The sequence below is a fragment of the Mycosarcoma maydis genome, chromosome 21 (assembly GCF_000328475.2).
Source record: "Mycosarcoma maydis chromosome 21, whole genome shotgun sequence".
In the NCBI taxonomy this organism is placed as follows: Eukaryota; Fungi; Basidiomycota; class Ustilaginomycetes; order Ustilaginales; genus Mycosarcoma; species Mycosarcoma maydis.
Window position 1 is genome coordinate 193,770 of NC_026498.1, and position 19,841 is coordinate 213,610.

The 19,841-nt window shown below is 54.3% G+C and overlaps 9 protein-coding genes across 9 annotated transcripts; 5 read left to right on the forward strand and 4 right to left on the reverse strand.

The window, feature by feature from the left end:
* Positions 1 to 964: 964 nt before the first annotated feature.
* On the forward strand, positions 965 to 2,182 carry UMAG_06042 (uncharacterized protein; the record flags this gene model as incomplete). The annotated part of the gene is made up of 1 exon (XM_011394105.1): positions 965 to 2,182. One exon carries the CDS (start codon positions 965 to 967, stop codon positions 2,180 to 2,182), a length of 1,218 nt encoding a protein of 405 aa, XP_011392407.1.
* A 265-nt stretch (positions 2,183 to 2,447) lies between these two features.
* Positions 2,448 to 4,325, reverse strand: UMAG_06043 (uncharacterized protein; the record flags this gene model as incomplete). Its single annotated transcript, XM_011394106.1, has 1 exon — positions 2,448 to 4,325. One exon carries the CDS (start codon positions 4,323 to 4,325, stop codon positions 2,448 to 2,450), a length of 1,878 nt encoding a protein of 625 aa, XP_011392408.1.
* Positions 4,326 to 4,754: 429 nt separating this feature from the next.
* On the forward strand, positions 4,755 to 6,431 carry UMAG_11597 (uncharacterized protein; the record flags this gene model as incomplete). The annotated part of the gene is made up of 1 exon (XM_011394203.1): positions 4,755 to 6,431. The coding sequence occupies one exon, from the start codon at positions 4,755 to 4,757 to the stop codon at positions 6,429 to 6,431; it is 1,677 nt and encodes a 558-aa protein (XP_011392505.1).
* A 66-nt stretch (positions 6,432 to 6,497) lies between these two features.
* Positions 6,498 to 9,104, reverse strand: UMAG_06045 (putative urease; the record flags this gene model as incomplete). The annotated part of the gene is made up of 1 exon (XM_011394107.1): positions 6,498 to 9,104. The coding sequence occupies one exon, from the start codon at positions 9,102 to 9,104 to the stop codon at positions 6,498 to 6,500; it is 2,607 nt and encodes an 868-aa protein (XP_011392409.1).
* Positions 9,105 to 9,673: 569 nt separating this feature from the next.
* UMAG_06046 (uncharacterized protein) lies at positions 9,674 to 10,528 on the forward strand (the record flags this gene model as incomplete). Its single annotated transcript, XM_011394108.1, has 1 exon — positions 9,674 to 10,528. The coding sequence occupies one exon, from the start codon at positions 9,674 to 9,676 to the stop codon at positions 10,526 to 10,528; it is 855 nt and encodes a 284-aa protein (XP_011392410.1).
* A 144-nt stretch (positions 10,529 to 10,672) lies between these two features.
* UMAG_06047 (uncharacterized protein) lies at positions 10,673 to 12,382 on the reverse strand (the record flags this gene model as incomplete). Its single annotated transcript, XM_011394109.1, has 1 exon — positions 10,673 to 12,382. The coding sequence occupies one exon, from the start codon at positions 12,380 to 12,382 to the stop codon at positions 10,673 to 10,675; it is 1,710 nt and encodes a 569-aa protein (XP_011392411.1).
* An 801-nt stretch (positions 12,383 to 13,183) lies between these two features.
* On the forward strand, positions 13,184 to 13,945 carry UMAG_06048 (L-methionine (R)-S-oxide reductase; the record flags this gene model as incomplete). The annotated part of the gene is made up of 2 exons (XM_011394110.1): positions 13,184 to 13,191; positions 13,261 to 13,945. 2 exons carry the CDS (start codon positions 13,184 to 13,186, stop codon positions 13,943 to 13,945), a joined length of 693 nt encoding a protein of 230 aa, XP_011392412.1.
* Positions 13,946 to 14,075: 130 nt separating this feature from the next.
* On the reverse strand, positions 14,076 to 16,235 carry UMAG_06049 (uncharacterized protein; the record flags this gene model as incomplete). Its single annotated transcript, XM_011394111.1, has 1 exon — positions 14,076 to 16,235. One exon carries the CDS (start codon positions 16,233 to 16,235, stop codon positions 14,076 to 14,078), a length of 2,160 nt encoding a protein of 719 aa, XP_011392413.1.
* An 887-nt stretch (positions 16,236 to 17,122) lies between these two features.
* UMAG_06050 (uncharacterized protein) lies at positions 17,123 to 19,648 on the forward strand (the record flags this gene model as incomplete). The annotated part of the gene is made up of 1 exon (XM_011394112.1): positions 17,123 to 19,648. One exon carries the CDS (start codon positions 17,123 to 17,125, stop codon positions 19,646 to 19,648), a length of 2,526 nt encoding a protein of 841 aa, XP_011392414.1.
* Between the last annotated feature and the right edge of the window lie 193 nt (positions 19,649 to 19,841).

The window sequence follows — 19,841 nt, forward strand, 5'->3', positions numbered from 1 at the left end:
AAGACTCGTGACTAAACGAGCCTCGTGTGCGAGGCGTGAAGAGCGGAGGAGAACTTGAGATTTTCAGATTTAGCATTCGCTATTTCACGATTCACGATTGACGGGGATGGCGTGCTTGTCACGTCAGATTGCGCTCACTCGTCAGAAGAAAAACGAACAAATACGAGACGCACGACGCACGACGTACGACGCACGACGAGCGACGAGCGACGAGCGAAGAGCAAAGAGCGATGTGCGACCACTCGGCTGTTCGCCTGTGAGGCATCTTTTGTCAAGCATGACGAAGCGACCTTTGTGTATTTTCAAGTTGGAGAGTAGATGTAGTTCGAGTCAACAAGGGTGAGCGTACGAGGGGCGAAAGCGGAGAAATGAGAGCAACTCAGAGGCTAATGTTGAAAAGGCAAGACGAGAGATCTTCTAACTTGACGCTGAAATTTTACGATTCAGACACGAGATGGTGTCATGTAATGCTCGACATGGATGCCCGAGCATCAGCAGCGTCCGGCAGTGGTGTCATCCACGACTCGCGCGCGCGTTGTGCACTTTGGTTTCAGACGTTGCCGGCCAGGCGTTGGCTCTGGCTTTCCTGCACAATCAGATCAGATGGTGTGCTCAGCAACAGCCAGCGTCAGCCAGCTCGTCATTCTCACTCTCTCGGCGCGTTGACGATTTCGGTGGATTCGTTGGCCGATGCCACGCCGCTCGTTTCAGCATCGCCTTTGCTTTGACAGCAGTTGACTCTCCTCTGCCGAGTCACTGTGTCAGTAGGCCTCGCCGTTTCACACCGATGCTCAGACCGTCCGTGGATGCTCGACCACGCTCGCCTGGTCTCTGCTTCTTGCTCTGACTCGATGCGAACACTTTATAAGCTTGCTTGCTCGTCGCTATCCTCCCACCTCCCTTCTGGCTTCCATCGTCAACCCCCTTCTACATTTTCTCCTCGAGCAAGATTTTGGTAGCCACAATGTCTTCCACCGCACCTCCTCTCAAGCCATGGGTTCCACCCCAACCCACGCGCGAGACCGACCTTGAATGGGCACCGCTTACCACGCTCGACCTCTCGCTCATCCAGGGCGACGACTTCACCGACGTGCCTGAATCCGTCGTCCGTTCGGTAGGCGAGGCCTTCTCTCGCGACGGGTTCATCTACGCCGAAAACCACGGTCTCTCCTGGGAACACGTTCTGCGCCAATTCGCCATCGGTCAATACGCCTTCCACGGTGTCTCGGAAGCGGACAAGGCCAAGTACAAAGCCGACATTCTCGGGACAGGCTCTTTTGTCGGATACAAGGAGCAGGGACATTGGAAGCTGAATGGTGTCAAGGATCGAATTGAACAGCTCAACTTTGGCAGTCAGAGTTTTGCGCCCGATGCTAGGCGCAGGTTGTTTCCCGAGAGCCTGCAGGAGTTGTTGCCGGAGATCCAAGAGTTTGCTCGCTTCAATCACGCGGTGATCTTGAGGAAGATCCTGAGCGTTCTGTCATTGGTGCTCAAGCTTCCCGCTGATTACCTGTGGAACCTATCGAAAGAGCCCGAGAAGCGCGGTTTGGATCTGCTCCGTTATGCTCTCTACCACACCCCGGATCAGCAGGACGACGACAAACTCGGCGGAGTACGTCTGCAAGGTCACACTGACTTCAACTCGGTCTCGATCCTCTGGTCACAACCGATCACAAGCCTTGAGGTGCTGATGCCTGATAACAAGTGGCGTTTGGTTAAACACCGTGACAACGCTCTGGTGATCAACCTTGGTGATGCTATGCATTTCATCTCGGGCGGTTACCTGAAGCAGACCATTCACCGCGTCGTAGCTCCGCCCTCCGACCAGGCACACTACGAACGTCTAGGCATCTTCTACTTTGCTCTGTTCAACGACGACGTCTCGCTGGAACCACTCGAACAACAGTCCGAGGTGGTCAGACAAGCCTACGCTCAACGAAAGCAACGAGAAGGCGCAGGCTTCTGGGACGCTGCCAAAGCCAACGGCCAACCCATCCCCACCGCCGGCGATTGGGAGAGGCTCAGAGTAAAGGCATACGGCCAACAAAACGCCAAGAAAGCCCAAGACGGTCACGACGTCGAAGAAATCGCCGGCCAAAAGGTCACCGGCTACAACGGCGAGCGCGTCAAGCCCAGACGCATCCAGCACGCCGCCCTCCAGGCCTCTGTAAAGGCAAACTAAGCCAACCCGCTCTTCCAACCACTTTTCTCTCACACATATTTCAACGAGGCTTCAACCCTCGCTATACCCTTCCTCCCTCTCGGTCCCCCTAAGCTATTGCATTCAACATGGTCTCTTGTCCCCCCATCTCTTCTCTAGCAACGTTCGTCTTCTTTTGTACCAACATCGTCTCAACACTCACTCGTAGCCACGCAACACCTCTCGTCCGCGTCCGCTTTCGTGTCTATTCTAGTCTCATTTTGCATCCAACTGCATGGTTTTGATTTCACTTGGGCTGTCCGTCGTCCTCGACGATGTTTTGTGAGCGCGAGCGCATACGACTGTCACGCACGCAGGTGAGTTTGAGATATCTTTCAATGTGTGCAACGTAGTCGAGCAGCGCCAGTTCATTGCCCGGAATGGTGGCCAACTGCACGCTCAGTCTGGGTGGACGTTTGCCACCGCTGTCGTCGGATATCCTGTCGATGTAATTCTCTTCGATGCAATCGGTATAATGACGGGCCCATTCGGGCGGACTTTTCCTTTTGACGTCTTCGTCGACCGAGTACGAGAACGGGATGGTCACCGAAATCGCGGGCCAGTCGAGCAGATTGAAAATCTGACACCACACCTCACTTTCGCCGGCATCGTCCAGCTCGACAAACGAACGGTTAAGAACCGGACCGCCAAGAATGTAGGTGGGCGTGATCAGGATGACGTTTTCGAATTGGACATCTCCTTCTCCTTGGCCTTCGCCGTCTTTGTCGGTCTTCTTCGTGCCCGTGGCGATCCCGGCCTGGCGAAGGAAAGTGGCTTTAAGCTCACGCAGCTTGTTTGCGTCAGCCTTCCATTTGGCCCTGTCGGCTTTGTCGGTGTTTGTGGACAGGCGTGACTCGTCAAACAGGGTACGCTTGATCAGTGGATCATCTTTGAGCATAGCTCTCGCATCATCAAAGCCATGCTCCTTTGCGTGTTCAGTCCATGCCTCGCCCCACGCTTTGACGTCGACGTCACCAAGCTCGTCGCATTTGGTCGGTCGCCAGAGAGCCTCGTCGGCGGATAGCGAATCGACAAGGTGGCTAATGTGAGCTTGAACTTGGGGTGAACTCTTCTGCGGCGTAAAGACGATGCGTGGGGTATCGACCAAGCCTTGTGCGCCAGGCTGCGGGTTTTCAGAGTTCTCATTGGCATTATCGTCCTGTGTGAGTCCCTTTCGATTCCAGCAACTGGACCTGTACACCTCCTTGACTACATATTGCAGAGTTGTGTAATCCCGAGCGAGGAAGCCTAAGGCCGTAGCGGGAATTGTCGTGTGTGGCAAGCCAGTCATAAAGTCTTTGGGAAGCTTCCACCTGATCTTGCCCAGCTGTGATGCAAACTTGTAGCCGTAAAGCTCGTTCAGGCATGCGGGCTGACGAACAGAACCCCCCATGTCGGTTCCAATACCGAGCTGACTGCCGCCCAGCTTGACGAGGCAAGCTTCGCCGCCCGAACTGCCGCCGACCTGGAACTCCTGATCTAGACGATCCTCGTTTTCATTAAACACTTCATTGGTGGTTCGAATAGGACTTCTTGTAGTACCCCAAAGCGGCGACTGTGTCGTGTTGGACATCATTAATTGCGGAGCTGTGGTCTTTGCGATCAGGATAGCACCTCGATCCAGCATATGCTGAACAATGTCTGCATTAGCAGCTTCGTCGTGCCCAGCTCTCAACGAGCAGCCCAGGGTGGTTGGAAGCCCTTTGACATGAACGCAGTCTTTGACGCTAAAAACAAGACCAATCAGTGGGAAGCGGTCAATGACGCTTTGGAGATCATCGTGAAGCTTTGCTTGGGCGAGCAAGCTATCGTAATAAAAAGCTTTGCCAAGTGCTTCATGGTAAGGAAAAGCTGTGAGACAATGCGTGTCCAGGCTTGCTTGAACAGTGAGACGAATCCTGGCTTCAACGATGCGCTTGACGGTGTATTCGCCCATCAGAGAATCCCGAAGGGATGGCAAGTTTTTTCTTGCGATTTCGTAGTCTGGCAAGGTTGGAAGACCGAAGCGTTTGCGCGCCTGTTTCACGCTGGACAACAGCGAGTCCACGACAGTGTTAGCAGCAGCATTTGCAAGATGTGGGCTGGGATTGAGAAAATCTCCGCGCGGTATCTTGGAGGTCGACATCTTTTGGCGCTTACAGGATGGTCCTCAAGGCCGCTAGCGATGATGGTGGGTACAATCGTGAACGCAACGAAAAGCAGGGCCATGCGTCATCTTCATAGGCGCGAGTTACTTACGACTGACGTGATTTGTGACTGTCACAGAGCATTCACGATTGAGTTAGAAAATATGAAGCTCAATTTCTGCGCCTGAATTTCGCAAGTCGCTAGTCACAGAGTCGTGAGTCTGTCACGTTTTTGAACCTTTCCTGTCACATAAAGTTGTGAATTGGCTACGCCGTCAGATTGCGCAGCCTTGCTTGACCATCACCACCATCTTGGCCTGCTTTCCTTGCCAGCAGTATCATTCAGCATGGGATTATCAGACAACCCTGCACTCCATCTCTCAGCATCAGGATTGTCTTTTGGCTAACATAGGTCGTTTGACAACGCAATGTTCTTGCCTCGCAAGCTGCAAAAACGATCAAATGCTAGTCGCACCACGCACCAGAATACAGCCCAACCGGCTGTCTACGGGTCCACCGACCATGTCGTCGAGGTTGACCCAGACGTTGGCTCGAACAATAAGGCACAGGCCTTGGAAGACTCAACTCTGATCGACCTTCAGAACAATACGTTCATCGGCCAGTCTTCAGTTTCTCCCCTCCAATCCCAACGTTCCACAGCCGAGGCGGCCAAGCTCGATCGCCTCGTCGACTTTCTCTACATGCGCCTGTCCCCACTAAATTCATCGGCCAGCGACTTGAATCAATCGGAAGAGGAAAAAAAATCTATCGCCGAGCTAGATCGCAGCATTTTGGTCAACGCCGAAGCGTTGCGCGAACCAGACGAGGTGTCTCTTTACTACACCACACCTTTCAGAGCGCGCAAACCTGCAACTGTCCACCTGGCACGTCTCTTGGTTCTGGTTCCGCGACTCGCTACGCGCTGCAAATCCATCAGTCTCCTGAACGACGCGTTGCAGCTACTTGCCCAACGGTCAGCAGTCAATTGGTTTGTGGTGCACAGCCATGCGTGTTTGCTCGAGTGGCTGCCGCCTTACATCCGCTTCAAGGATTCCGTCTCCACCTTCAGCAGTCCATCCGTCTGGTCCTTACAGCTGGCGCCGTTGCTAGTGTACGTCGAGTCCCTTCCGCCCAGGGTTCGAACGAGGTCAGAGGCGGCTGCATATCTTTACCAGACGATGTGTTGTCATTCACACGATTATCCTGGCTTTCAGAACTCTGGGATCATTGTCAGTGTACTCGAACCGAGCATCGTCGATCAACACCTCATGACGAGTCACAATTCAAGTTTGCCTGCTTCCATCTTGGAAGGCAAATGGACGTCTGGTCGAGCTTTTTTTCTCTTGAATTCAGAGCAGCATGTCAGGGATCTTTGCCGCACACATCCATGGGACTTCTTCGCTAGAGCAGCTGTCAAGGCAGAACACAAGCGAATCAAGTTGATTCACGACCCATTTGAGCCCATACGGTGCCTCTCATGGGCCGATTGGGTCGATATGAAAGAGCAGTACTCTACATACAAAGAGCTGGTGAAGGAAGCGATACAGACACAGTCATCGACCCAGGATGATGTCCAATCAAATGTCGATCGTACATCGATCGGTGCCAGGGCCGTCCACGACGAGCGCAAAAAGCAATACACAACCGACTTTTCTAAAAACCATAACGGTAGTGGACGCGCAACCGAATGCAACAAGTGGTATCGAGGATCAATCTTGCTCCTCTCTCTTCAATCGACTCCTGATGCCAGCGCTGCATTGGCAGTGCCGCCTTTTGATTCGCCGTCTCAAATCACAACAGCTTTCCTGAATCAACATCTCAAGCCACGACTCGAACAGCGAGTGCCCGAGGCCGTCTCCTACATCCATCCCCGGCAATTACCATCCGCATCATTCAGCTCAGTTGAGGGTACTGTTGAGGTGGTTATACGAACCGCACATCCCAGTTTTGCCGACCAGCTGCTCACACAATTTCACCAGCTCCGGAGGATGGACGAATTGGCAGAAGACCGGTATTGGTCCGATATGCCCGACAAACCGCGCAGCCGCGCATTCGGCCGAATGTGCCGACTCGGCGCCAGCTTCACCCAGACTGGCCCCAACTAGCACATCTCAACCGGCCACATCCACCAAATGCAACACCTGAAGACTACCTACTATAACATCTTATGATTAGAACAGGTGCAGACTCTGCGTCAATGGCAACTCGTCAGCTGGAGGGACGGTCAACAGTCGACCTCCGTCCGTGACCTCGTATGTCTCTGGATCCACCTTCAAATCAGGTGTGTGGGTGTTCAGCTTCATATCCTTTTTGCTGACCGTCCTGCACCCCTTGACCCCCTCGATTCTCTTGTTGACTCCGTAGCCCCTAACGGTACCCTGATCGACAGAGATCTGCGAAACAAATAGCACCGAGTTGTGCGATGCAGCATTGGTGTTTGAGCCGTGCATCGGTCTGCCGTAGATAGGCTGCACTGTGGGGATGGAGGCGTTGGCATCGCCCATCTGTGCCCATGCTACCTGCCCGCCCTTGAGCACAAATTCAGGGCATATGCCAAATTTGGAGGGCAGGTAGAAGACAAGATCAGCCAGTTTGCCGGGTTCAATACTGCCAATCAGATGCGAACAGCCGTGAACAAGAGCAGGGTTGATCGTGTATTTGGCCACGTAGCGCTTGATGCGTAGGTTGTCCGATACTGCCTCGCTCGGATGAGGCACGCCCTTTGTCTGTGGATCAGAGCCTGGTTCATGAAGCGGCCCGACCAGACTGGCCATCTTGGAAGCAGTTCTCCACGTACGCGAAACCACTTCACCGATCCTGCCCATAGCCTGCGAGTCGGAGCTGATCATAGAAATTGCACCGCTGTCCTGCAATACGTCCTCGGCAGCCACCGTCTCTGCGCGAATCCTTGAGTCAGCAAACGCCACATCTTCGACAATGTCTTTTGACAGATGATGGCACACCATCAGCATGTCGAGATGTTCGTCGAGCGTGTTCTTTGCGTAAGGTCGCGTCGGGTTGGTCGAAGATGGCAGCACGTTGGTCTCTCCACAAACACGGATGATGTCTGGAGCGTGTCCTCCACCGGCACCCTCAGAGTGGTACGTATGAATGGTTCGACCCTTGAAAGCGGCAAGCGTGCCTTCGACGAAGCACGATTCGTTGAGCGTGTCGGTATGGATGTTGCACTGTACGTCGTACTTGTCGCAGGCGGTCAAGCATGCGTCGATGACAGCCGGCGTCGCTCCCCAATCTTCGTGGATCTTCATACCGGCGCATCCAGCGCGGATCTGGTCTTCCAAACCGGCTAAACCCGAGTCATTGCCCTTACCCGTAAAGGCAAAGTTGAGCGGAACATTGTCGGTGGCGATCATCATGTTGCGAAGCTGATCCTGTCCTGGCGTGCACGTCGTTGCGCTCGATCCCGCTGTAGGACCTGTTCCACCGCCAATCAGGGTGGTGATGCCCGTGGCGAGTGCCTCCTCATGCAGATCTGGGCAGATGTAGTGCACGTGTGCATCAATGGCTCCTGCTGTCACGATGAACTTTTCGCCTGCAATTACCTCGGTACAAGAACCCACGACCAGGTTGGGATCAACGCCATCCATGATGGCCGGATTGCCCGCCTTGCCAATAGCCACAATGTGACCGTTCCTGATACCGATATCCGCCTTGACAATGCCCCACCAATCGACGATGAGTGCGTTGATGATAACAATGTCCAGCACGGCACTGTCGGCACGACCCGATGCTTGACCCATGCCATCACGCAACACTTTGCCACCTCCAAACTTGAGCTCGTCGCCATAGACAGTGAAATCCTTCTCGACTTCGAGCCAGAGTGGGCTGTCTGCGAGTCTTACCTTGTCGCCCACGGTGGGGCCGTACAGAGAGGCGTAGGCATCACGCGACAGCTCACAGGGCGCTGGCGCCGGGATCGAGTCATCTTCCATGTCTGGGAGCGGCTCGTTAGCGAATCCGGCCGCTTCGATACGCTTGACGAGGGCAACTTGAGATTCGGAAGTAGCCAGAAATTCATCAAGAGGGCCCGCCGCGAGGTTGTTACCACCAGCAAGGATCTTGGTACCTCCAACTTGGACCAGCGTGACGGTTTTCGAATCACCTGGCTCGAAACGGATGGCTGTACCTGCGGCAATGTCGAGTCGCTTGCCCAAGGCCAGCATTCGTGGGAAAGAAAGAGCAGCGTTGGTTTCGAGGAAAGGATAGTGCGAGCCAACTTGAATGGGACGATCGCCCGTGTTGGTCACTTTGACTGCGACCCGCTTGCGTTTGGGGCAGAGCTGGATCGGTTGTGCTCCTCTCTTGGTGACCAACGCTCCTGGCAACACTTCTTCGGCAGCTGCCTTGCCAACCAACGCCTTCGTTTCTGCTTGCATCTGGGCCAAGAACACGCTTACATCCGGAGCAGGATAAAAGCTCGAGTAGAGAGCAGCCTGAATATCGCCTGTTTCCGTGCACACTGGTTGATGCACCGTCACCAAGAATGAACCATCTGAAAAGGTACCTTCAACCATGACCTCGTGCAGCAACTCGGGTACACCCGGCAGCACATGACATCGACCAAGCAAAGTTTTCCCATGCTGCATTAGCTCTGCGACCGAATGTTCGCCATCTCGAATACGTTCCTGTAGTACCGTAGCGATCAGCGCCGTAGCTTCGGTCTGGTTCAAGCGAACGCCCCTAGCCAAACGTTTTTGGGCTAGGGAGCCGGCATGGTGGAGTAAGAGCTTGTCTCGTTCGCGTGGAAGCAGGTGCATCTCGAACAAGAGTGGGGAGGTTGGAGGGGCGTGGATGCGTGTGAGAGTTAAGCGTCACGCGGAAAGATGGAATTTGTGGGCAAGGGATATGAGGTTGAGGAAGAGGTTGAGCGAGGCGATAAGCGCAAAGCCAACTGGAACGATAAAGCATCGTGATTCGTGATTGCTTCCAAGCTTTGTTCACGATTTAGTTCAATCGTGAATAGAATCGCAAACCCGGCCGTCGCGTGGCTAAATCGACGCACAGGCCCTTCGCACCCCCAACCCAAAACTCACGACTCGAAAGTGGGGTAAAAATTCATTTCGAGTAACTTCAGGGTCTAACAAATGAATAATTTGGCGCATCTCACGTTGCACGTCAAACTCACGACTCACGACTTGTCGCCACGATTCATCCATTCGCGGCTTTGTGCTTGTGACTTGCGGCGGTAGATTTTACGGAAGTCGGCCAATTTTTCGTATCCCTCCGAGACGGGTTGTTGGTCGGGTCACGAAACATCTGGCATTGCTCGTTCAGGACACCACTACGGCGAATCTCGTTCGGCGCGATAGACGCTCAGCGGAGCAGAATGTTGCCAGGTGTGACTGCGGCGATGGCAGCCAGCACAAGGGCCTCAACTTCCAAAGTCACGCTGGAAGCATCCATCCCATTCGCGGTACGACACCGCAGCCCTCAAACGACGACTTGCCGTCTTTGGTCTCGCCGGCACTTTTCGAGCTGCCGTACTTGGCGCTCTGTACCCAAACCTTCTCCTCCACAACCCCAAACGTCAGACGTTATATCGACGTCAATACGCTCGCTCATGCGCGAATCTGCACAGCCTGTCGCACTGGTTACTACCTTTCTCCCACCTACCAAATCCTCGCAAAGGCAGCTTCATGCAGCGACACTATCGAGCTTCACATCGATCTCGTTGGATCCGAACCTGGTTTGTTTTTCGATGAAGACGCCGAGTAAGCTAGCCGATGCTCTGGCGTCGCATGTCTCGCGTCGAAGTCAAGCTGGTGGAGAGGGGGTGGATTTTGTGGTCAATGTGCTGTCGAGGAGTCAGGCGGATTTGGCTGCTGCGTATGCTGTTCCAGGCACACCGCCGCTGGATTACTCAGAAACGATCCAAAAGGGCGAGCAGGATCACCCGTTGAGACAAGCCGGGTTGGTGCAAGTGCACCTGTATGGGGAAGCGGTTCCAATGGTCAATGGCTCATTGGGTGCTCTGGCATGTACCGTCGTGGAAAGCATAGACCTGGATCGATATAGAAATGCCGATGGTGGGGAGCCAATCCCAGACGCAATCCAAGTCAGGAGTAGTCGACTATACATTGCTCGTGTCGTCCATGTCTTCACGCCGACAGATGCATCTAGACAGCCGCTCGTGTATCATCGTCAGAAATTTGTTTCGACCTCGAACATATCGTCCACTTGAACCATTCGCATCAATCACGAGTTCGATCAGCAAAGGCGGAAACAGGCTCGTTTTCACATGAAAACAAATGTGTAAATGTTACGTGTGTCATGGATAGTTGTTTGTACAATGCAAGAGCTGCGTGGCGATATGCTAGCGCAAATTTCACTCGAGAAACCCTCTAATCGCACCGCCGACATTGGGCACATCGATCAAAAAGCTATCGTGGCCATGTGGAGCGTCGAGCTCGTAATACCTGACGGAATCGTTGCCGTTGAGCCTCAAACACTCTGCGATCTCTCTCTGCTGTTCTACGGGGAAGAGGATGTCGCTCTGGACGCCAATGACGAGGGTGGGGATGTGCGAGAGTCTGGCCAAGCCTCTAGCGAGTGCGGGGACGTAAGCGTGCGCGGCGGGCGAGCTGAGCGTGCTGATGTGTTGACGTTTTCTGGGTCTTGGTGCGGGCGAAGCATTGGTGTCGATGGCGAGGTTGTTCGAGTATTGCTCGCCGTGCGCGCGCGTGCGCCTTCGTTGCAGGTCGGCAAGAGCGTGGTCCGACATATCGAACAGATCCATCGCCTTGGAGATGTAGATGAGCGAATTGGCGTCGTACTTGAGGCAGAACTGTTCACCCTGGTGGTCCAGGTAGGTTTCGATGAGAAAGTCAGGACACAGCGCTGGAGCCATCTCTTCGTCGTGTTGAGCCTGGGCAGCCACTCGACGCGCTCGACCGAAACGCTGCTCCCACTCGGGTCCGGATCGATAGGTGAAGGTGGCTATCTGTCGAGCCAATTTCATTCCTGTGTGCGGCGGTAGGTGGCCGTCACCGTAGTAGAAGCCGCGGTTCCAGTTCGGATCGCTCATCAGCACGCTCCGTTGCGCATAACGGAGCGCGATCGACGCCGGCGCAGATCGTGCACATCCACTGATCGAGATCAGGCGCGCCACCCTATCGCGTTCGAGGTGAGCGGCTGCGATCGACTGCATGCCTCCCATCGACGAGCCTACGCTTGCATAGAGTTGATCAATCTGCAGATGGTCGAGTAGCAGGAACTGCGCACGCACCATATCGAACACGCTCAGGATCGGGAAGCGCGTCGCATACGCTGCACCACTCTCGTCCAAAGGATGCACACTGGAAGGTCCAGTCGAGCCATAACATCCACCCAGCACGTTGGTGCAGATGACAAAAAAACGATTGGTATCCAACGGCTTGTTCGGACCCACAAACTCCTCCCACCAGCCTTTGGCCGGGTTGCTCTTGGTCGACGCCGCATGACTCGAAGCCGACAGGCCGGTATGCAGCAGGATCGCATTCGATCTGTCCGCATTCAGCTCGCCCCACGTTTCGTACGCCAGATCAAACTCGGGCAATTCTCCTCCGTAATCCAACTTGAACGTATGTGCATGGTGGTAGACTTGATACCCCGAAACCACTTTGGTGTATGATGGTTCGGGACCCGATTCGTCCACCTCGTTCTGTGTCGACGACTCTTGCTGTGACAGTTGCGGTGACGACGAAAGCTGTGCGCGCAACCGGTCTTGACGTGCCTCGTTGGCGTCGACGCAAGGAAACGCTACCGACGAAGCAGCAGAAGCGTTCGAGGCAGAGCGTGTTGAACACGACGTCAGTGCGGATTTTGCCTTTTCGGCCAGATGCTGTAGCTTGTGCCCACGCCGTTCGTTGGCATCGACGCACGAGAACTCGGGTCGAGAGTGGACTGGCAAAGCCGATGATACAGCAACGCAAGTGTGAAGCGACGCTCGGCGATGGGGTGGCGCAGGTGCAACGGACGTACTTCCGGTATGCCCAGGAGCACTGGGGGCCAAACACCGGAGACGCGCCGTTAAGAGGCGTACCGATGGGCGCGGCATTGATCGACAGAGCAGTCACCTGGCAGCAGCACAAGGAAAGAGGATGGGGTGAGCGTGGTCGACGATCGAGGTAGTCGGACAATCAGGGCTCGGGAGAAAGCTTGCCAGAGCGCGTCAGTGCGCAGCTTTTTATCGATTCTTGTCGGTATTTGGCCAGGCCCTAGGATGTCGATGACCACTTCCGATTCGAGCAGTGACAGTCTTGGACAACTTTTCTTGATTCGTGATTCTTCCCCGCGCATCCAGGGTGTCATCAAAGATAGCAGCAAGGATGGTACCAAAGAGGCCAGCTCGCTCTCCATGTAGATCTTGATAAGTTTGGATCAGGATTCGGAAGTCGGCGATCAAAACCCAACAGCCATCTCTCTCTCTCTCTCTCTCTCTCTCTCTCTCTCGTCTCTCTCTCCACAAGAAGCACGAAGCCGAGGCTGTCGAAAAGAAAATCAAAATCAAAATCAAGAGTCTGTGAGTTCACCAACCGTCACGAGTCACGAGAAGTCACGAGGAACTCACAACTCACGACTACAGTGGTGAGACTCAGTCGCAGGTGCTCGTGGGTCGATGGCGTGATTGTCTCACTCTATTCACGATTTGCTCGTTTCTTCTTGCCGCTTTGCGGCTTTGTAAATGAAGCATTCGTGATTCTTGATTCGTGATTCACGATTGGTCAAGGACGCGATTCGAAGCGGTGACTTTGGTTTTGGCTGTGACTGTTTCCGATTCGTGTTCACGTTTGGTCACGCACCTCTTTCGGTCGCACTACCACTTGCTGTTTGTCTGAGCGACGAGATTTCGATCAAGATGGTGCAGTAAGTGCGAGCGTTAATGTTGCGCGGGTGCGAAACTGTGCTGACACGGATGTTTTTGCGGGTGAATAGCGCCGATGCCGCGGCGCTTCCTTCGTACGTGGTCACGAAAGCCGACTTTTACGACCACCTCGAATCGTCGCTCATCTCGCTCATCGATCCAGGAACCGACTGGATCTCGGCGCTCTCGAATGCATCGTCGCTCGTCTTCAACTCGATGAATCGCTTCCCTGCATGGACGTCCAAACGGATCAACTGGGCAGGCTTCTATCTGCTGTCGCCTCTGCTCCCATCCGAGATCGTCTCGCCCAAGAAGCGCAAGCACCCGACGTTGTTGCTGGGTCCATTCAACGGCCTGCCTGCATGTCAGCTCATCGTTTCCGTGCCAGGCAAGGGTGTCTGCGCAGACGCTTCTGCTGTACTTCCGCCACGCGTGGTTCGTGTCGCCGACACAGACGCGTACCCAGGACACATTGCTTGCGACTCGCTCAGCAAAAGCGAGATTGTCGTCCCACTCGTCATCCCAAGAACCAGATTGGCTCACGTTCATCAAAATGCTTTGCAACAACAGAGCCCGCTCAACCAAGCAACACCGGTCGATGGCGATGACAGGTCTTGGGCAGGAAGAGGCGACGCCCAAGACATTATCATCGGCGTTCTCGATATCGACTGTGAATCACTCGACGGCTTCGACCAAGAGGACGAGACCAGGTTGCGCACTATTGCCGACTTGATCGTTCAACGCTCGGCCTGGTAGAGCACAACCGACCATGTAAAGCAAGATCCAGGCCCCTATACCCTTAAAGAGAAACTCACAGCCAGCTTTGAATGACATACATCGAGCTTCAACCATACCTGAGACAGAGTGTAATGTGGGCACAAACTTATCAGTCCGTGCGTGTAGAAGAAGATCGTGCAGTCGTCGTCGTAGTTGTGGCACCAAACGACCTCCTCGTCCACGCTCCAGATGTGGTCGAGCCGCCGATCGTAGTCTCATCTTCGCCATCGTCCTCACTACTGCCCGCTTTGCCCATCCCACCTTGAACCTCGATCCCGGACCCCGCCGACGCCGATTCGTCGTCTAAATCTTCCCACGCATCCGTCTCGCCCCCTCCGCCCGCAGCGACTCCCACTCCTCTCGCAGCCATCCTGGACGAAGGCCTGGACGAAGCAACATCCGTATCTTCCTCAGTCTCCTCATCCAGCCGATCCAACACCCTCCTCGACAGCTGTATCTCTGACAACTCCTCGCCCGAAATCAGCGAGCTAGGTTCGATTATGTCCATCAACGCTTCGCCCTGCATGAGCCGACTTGGCTCACTACTCGGTCCTGCTCCAGACATCCTCCTGGCTTCTAGCAAATCGCGCATCCTCGATTGCCTGATCGCTTCCGCCAGATCAGCCGCGTCTTTCGCCTGTAGACTCTCCAGCGACCTCAACCGCATTTGCTCGTCTTGATTAGCGCGTAAAGCTTCTTGATCTTGGTCGTCGTATTCTTCCACTTTGATCGGCGCTTCGTGCTTGAATCTCCGCCTCGTCTCGGTTTCGGTTTCGGTTTCCGTCTCGTCTTCATCATCCAATCTCCTCTCGAATCGACCCTGCTCCTCTGTGCTCAGCGTTGTCTCGGTTTCGCTCTTGACACCGTACTCGTCGCCACTCGTCTGTGCAGAACGCCACGGCTTTTCTTGCTGTTGCTGCTGCTGCTGCTGCTGCTGTTGGAAATGCTCATCCGCATCCAACGAGATTGGCGCGATCGTCATCGAGCTCGTGTAAATAGCTGCTACCGCCCACAGCGTCAGGGCAGTTGCCATCTCAAACGCCAGGAACAACGTCGTAAACGTGAAAAACGACAGCAGAGGAAAGTGGTACATAAAGAAGCGCAAGCCGGTGAGATGCGCATCGAACCGTATGCTCGCTGCGTACGTCTGCAGCTCTCCACGGCTCGAGTGCGAGCCCACGGCAAGTGGCACGACTCGGCCGTTACCAGGGAGCGTATGAATGCCAGCTAGCGTGTTGTGGTTGCCGCCGTACATCCAGAATTTGTCTGCGTCGGCTCGACCTACGCTCACCTGACCGTGTGTGACCTTTCGGTCGGACCGTGGATCGATCCGCGTCGACGAGAGTGGAGGTGTAAACGAAGAGGGCCGCAACACCGCCCTTCGCAGCAGAGAGATACGCAGCAATTGCGAGTTGGTGGGTGTTTGTGAAGACGACGGGTTGCGCGAAAGCATCTGAGAGATGGACGAAGCGGCGCGAACGGGTGCAGTCGAATAGGTAAGCAACGTCGGCTTGCTGACGTGAAACAGCGAGTGATTGGATTTGCTCTTCAAGTCAAGGTCCACCATAAAGTTGCCCAGGTCAAGATTGGCCTGGTTTAGAGGCACCGATAGTTCCAGCGTGACATCATACGCTTGATCCTGAGCAAAAAAGTCGCTGCTGATGTCGGTCGACGGATTGTAAGACGAGGAAGATGGTGTGGGTTCGCGCAAATGGTACCCCTGTGCACTATGGTCAAAATCTAGATGCGCGTACGGAGGTCGATTGTGACCATACTGCAGCCAGATTTCTTTACGGAGACCCACGTCGGGCACCCAAGCCCGGTAGAAGCCGACATAGCTGATGACAGCGGCGGCCAAAGCAACCCAAAAAATCGTAGCTAGAACACCAAGCCGCACCACGATGCGATGTGTTCTAGGCGAGAGGATGACATCGCGCGTGCACTGGAGCAGCTGCGAAATGGGTGCTAGCAAGAGACGATCTACTAGTAGCGAAGGCCATTCCTGAATGGGTGGCAGCGATGCGATCCAGTTGGCCAGATCCACAAGAGGTGGAAGCAGCGGTGGCTCGGGTACAGGTTGCGACGTCCATGTGGGTGTAGTGGACGAAAAAGTTCTTTGAGGCTGTTGCCTCTGCCTTTGCTGCTGCTGCTGCTGCTGTTGTTGTTGTTGTTGTTGTTGTTGTTGTTGTTGTTGATGAGAGGAGATGCGCTGATACCGGGTGTTGAGATCGGACGAGCTTCGCGCAGATCGCTGGTGAGGATACGACATGGTGACGACTGATGCGGAGATGGGCAACCGAAATCAAACTCGAGCTGTCATGGTTTTACGGGGACTTGTGCACAAGAGTCGAGGCCGAGGAAGGCAATGGAGATGATGTGAGGTTGCGGAGAGACTCTGTGACTGGTATGGGAGGCTCAGCCACGGTTCGCAACTCTGTTCGAGGAAGAGAGAGAGGGACGAGAGAGAGAGAGAGAGAGAACAGAGCTCGTGGCTGTCTGTCCATGCTGAAAATGCAAGCATGTGAATCCAAAGTCGTGATTGAAGCCAACCGTGAACGCGATTTTGGCGCTACGGTGGTGCGCCGTGCGCTGTCCGAATTAGCATTCAGTCTGCTTGATCTAACATCTCGAGACCAACAAGCGTGAACACGCAACGTGAACCACAACCACGAGCCACGAACATGTAACTAAGTTAGTTGAAGATTACAACCCGAGTCCGGTTCGTAATCGTGAATTGGTTGTCTAGACACCCTTTTGGTACAGTGGGTAGCCCTCAACACATGTAACCACGAACACGGAAAGGGGATGCACGGATTCCGCAAAGCGTGAAGGGTTTGGTCTCGGTTACTTTTTCGGCTATCAAGAAACATGTGCACATCCACGTGATCCTCTTCTTATACACGATATCTTGTCGATTCGAGCGTCTTCTTTTAGACAGTCGTGAGTCGTCACTCGTCAATCTGCGCCTTGGCACTTCTGATAATGCCTTATACGTCTGGCTGCCTCGTCAATTGACTCGTTTGATCTTTGCCCCAATCTTGCTGCTGCGGGAGCCTCAGCTGTCTGCAGGTTATGACGCTTGGCGTGTCCTGCCTGCCTCTGCTAGCGTTAACGACCGTCGACAGCTCAGCGAGCTGCTGCTAGCTCAGCCTCGACATGCGCTTGACTTACTTCACATTGTGCATCCTTTTGGCGCATCTTACTTGTGCAGCGAACGCAGCCTTGCCTCCTATCAAGGATCCAGCTTCCTACGTCGACACCCTCATCGGCACTCTGAATGGCGGCAATGTCTTCTCGGGCCCATCTACCCCCTTCGGTAGCATCAAACCCGGTCCTGATTCGGATGCGCCCAGCAACCAGGCTGGCTTTGTATCCGATGGCTACTCGCAAATATTCGGTATCAGTGCGCTTCACGACGATGGCACCGGGGGTAGGGCTTCCCTCGGCATGTCTTCGCTGCTTCCGCAGTACTGCCAACTCAACACCGAAGAGCACTTGTCGGGCTGCAAATGGACAAGAAGTGCTCGAAGAACTAACATCACTCATTCTTCCGTCAAGAGCGCACCTGGAGAGTTCTACTTTTCACTGTTTTCTGGCATCGACGTCAGCATGGCTGCCGCAGATCATGCTGTCATCTACAACTTTGACTTTTCCGACGCCATCAATCGATTCTCATGGTCATCTCCGTCCCACTCAGTCGAGCAGAGATCAGCATCAATCTCCACCAAAAGGGCGAATAACTTGCAACCGGTCATCGTATTTGACTATATGACCGATCTTCAAGGTAGCGGCCGTGCGCCCAACAATACACTTAACACGGCGTCCTTTGTCCTTCCAGCTACACCGTATTCAGCTGCCACCGAAGTGACCCGTATTGAGACCAGCGCCACTTTTTCGCCTTCTTTCGGCGTCGGCAACTTCACCGTCTATACCTGTCTCGACGTGCCCCTGGTCCAGTCTCTGGGAACGTATCAGATGGAAACCTCGTCGCCGGAAGTAGAGGATCTTACCGATATCTACGGCGAAGCAGGTGTCATTCTTACCGTTGACCAAGATCGGCTTGGTTCGGCAGCCTATAATGGCATACTCCCTGTTCGTATGGGCATAAGCTGGACGTCGACACGTGCTGCTTGCAAGTACGCCGCTTCCGAGGTTTCCGATTTCCCCTCCACCACCTCACTCACATCCACCGTTGCACGAACTCGTTCTAGATGGAACAGCCTACTCAGCGATTCTCTGACCATCTCTCATCAAGGCATCAACGAAGACGATCTCACGCTCTTCTACTCCTCCCTCTATCGCACTTTTCTATCGCCGAACAACGTCACAGGTGACAATCCACGCTTCGAGACAAGTAAACCTTGTTACGACTCACTCTACTGCATCTGGGATAGCGCACGCACCGTGCACCCACTGTGGACGCTGCTCGCACCTCGAGTACAAGCAGAAGTATTGGAAGCGATAGTAGAAATCCAGAAGCATGAAGGGTGGCTACCCGATTGTCGAATGTCGACCAACCCAGGCTTTACGCAAGGTGGAAGCAACGCAGAGATGATGCTGAGCGATTCGTTTGTCAAAGGCATTCTGAGCACCGACAAAGCGTTTTGGGAGGACGCGCTGACGGCGATGCTCACTGATGCTCAACTCGAACCTCCATCGTGGGGGTTGGTGGGAAGAGGTGGTCTCGCCGCCAGGGCTAAGCTGGGCTATGTTCCACGAGGCGATTCGGGTTCCCCGAAAGTACCCAACTCTACACCCGGACGCACAGCCTCGCGCACAATTGAGTACGCATATAACGATTTCAGCATCGCCCTCGTCTCGGCGGGCTTGAAACGTCGACGACTTTACGACACCTACTCTCGCCTCAGCAAGGACACATTCAACCTTTGGAACTCTTCCATCGTCTCGGACGGCTTCACCGGATTCCTACAGGCGCGGAATGAAGACGGCTCGTGGGCGTATCAGGATCCACGTCGTTGTTCGCCTGCACTCGAACCGATGGGCTGCTTTCTCGATCGAGGTGAAGGGCACGATTTTTACGAAGCCAGCAGTTGGCAGTATTCCTTCTTTGCCCCACACGACATGGCCACCGTCGTAAAACTGATGGGTGGGCATCGACGTTTTTTAGAACGATACGATCATATGTGGCACTCGCGTTATGCGGACATCGGCGATGAACCCGGCTTTCTTGCTGCGTTTTCAGCCAACTTTGCTCGCGGCGGCTACTCGCATACTGTCGACAATGTCGTCTCACTGATCCGATCCAAGTTCAACACCACCAGATCAGGGCTGGCAGGCAACGACGATGTAGGAGCTATGGGGAGTTTTGTCGTCTGGACCCACCTCGGGTTCTTTCCGGTCGCAGGTACCGGTGTGTACCTGCTCAGCACGCCTCTTCTCAGCGCGTACGAAATCAAGAACCAGTTGACGGGTAACACCTTTCGCTTGACAACCAAGGGTTTCGACGGAGCGAGCAAGAACAGGTACATCACACGAGCACGCCTAGACGGCAAGGAATATACCAAAGCTTGGCTCTGCCATAGTGTGTTTCGGGAGGGATCAGAGTTGGAGTTGACACTTGGAGATAAGCCCAGTAACGAGTTCGCAACGAGCGAGCAAGATCTACCGCCGAGCCTGTCGACGGGTGGCTTTGCGTACGATTCGCAGACCTTGGGTTGTTGAACACAACGACACCAGCGTGAGTCGTATGCATTTTGTCAGACTCGCAACTCGCTGAATCAGCAATCGTGAATGCCACGAATGTGACGAATGTGCGTACATGCAATTCAATGTCTCTTCTATCCTATGCTTCTCACGCTTTGGCATCGCTCCCGATTCTCGGCGTGTTATGCTAACCATAGCCTCGGAACGGGCC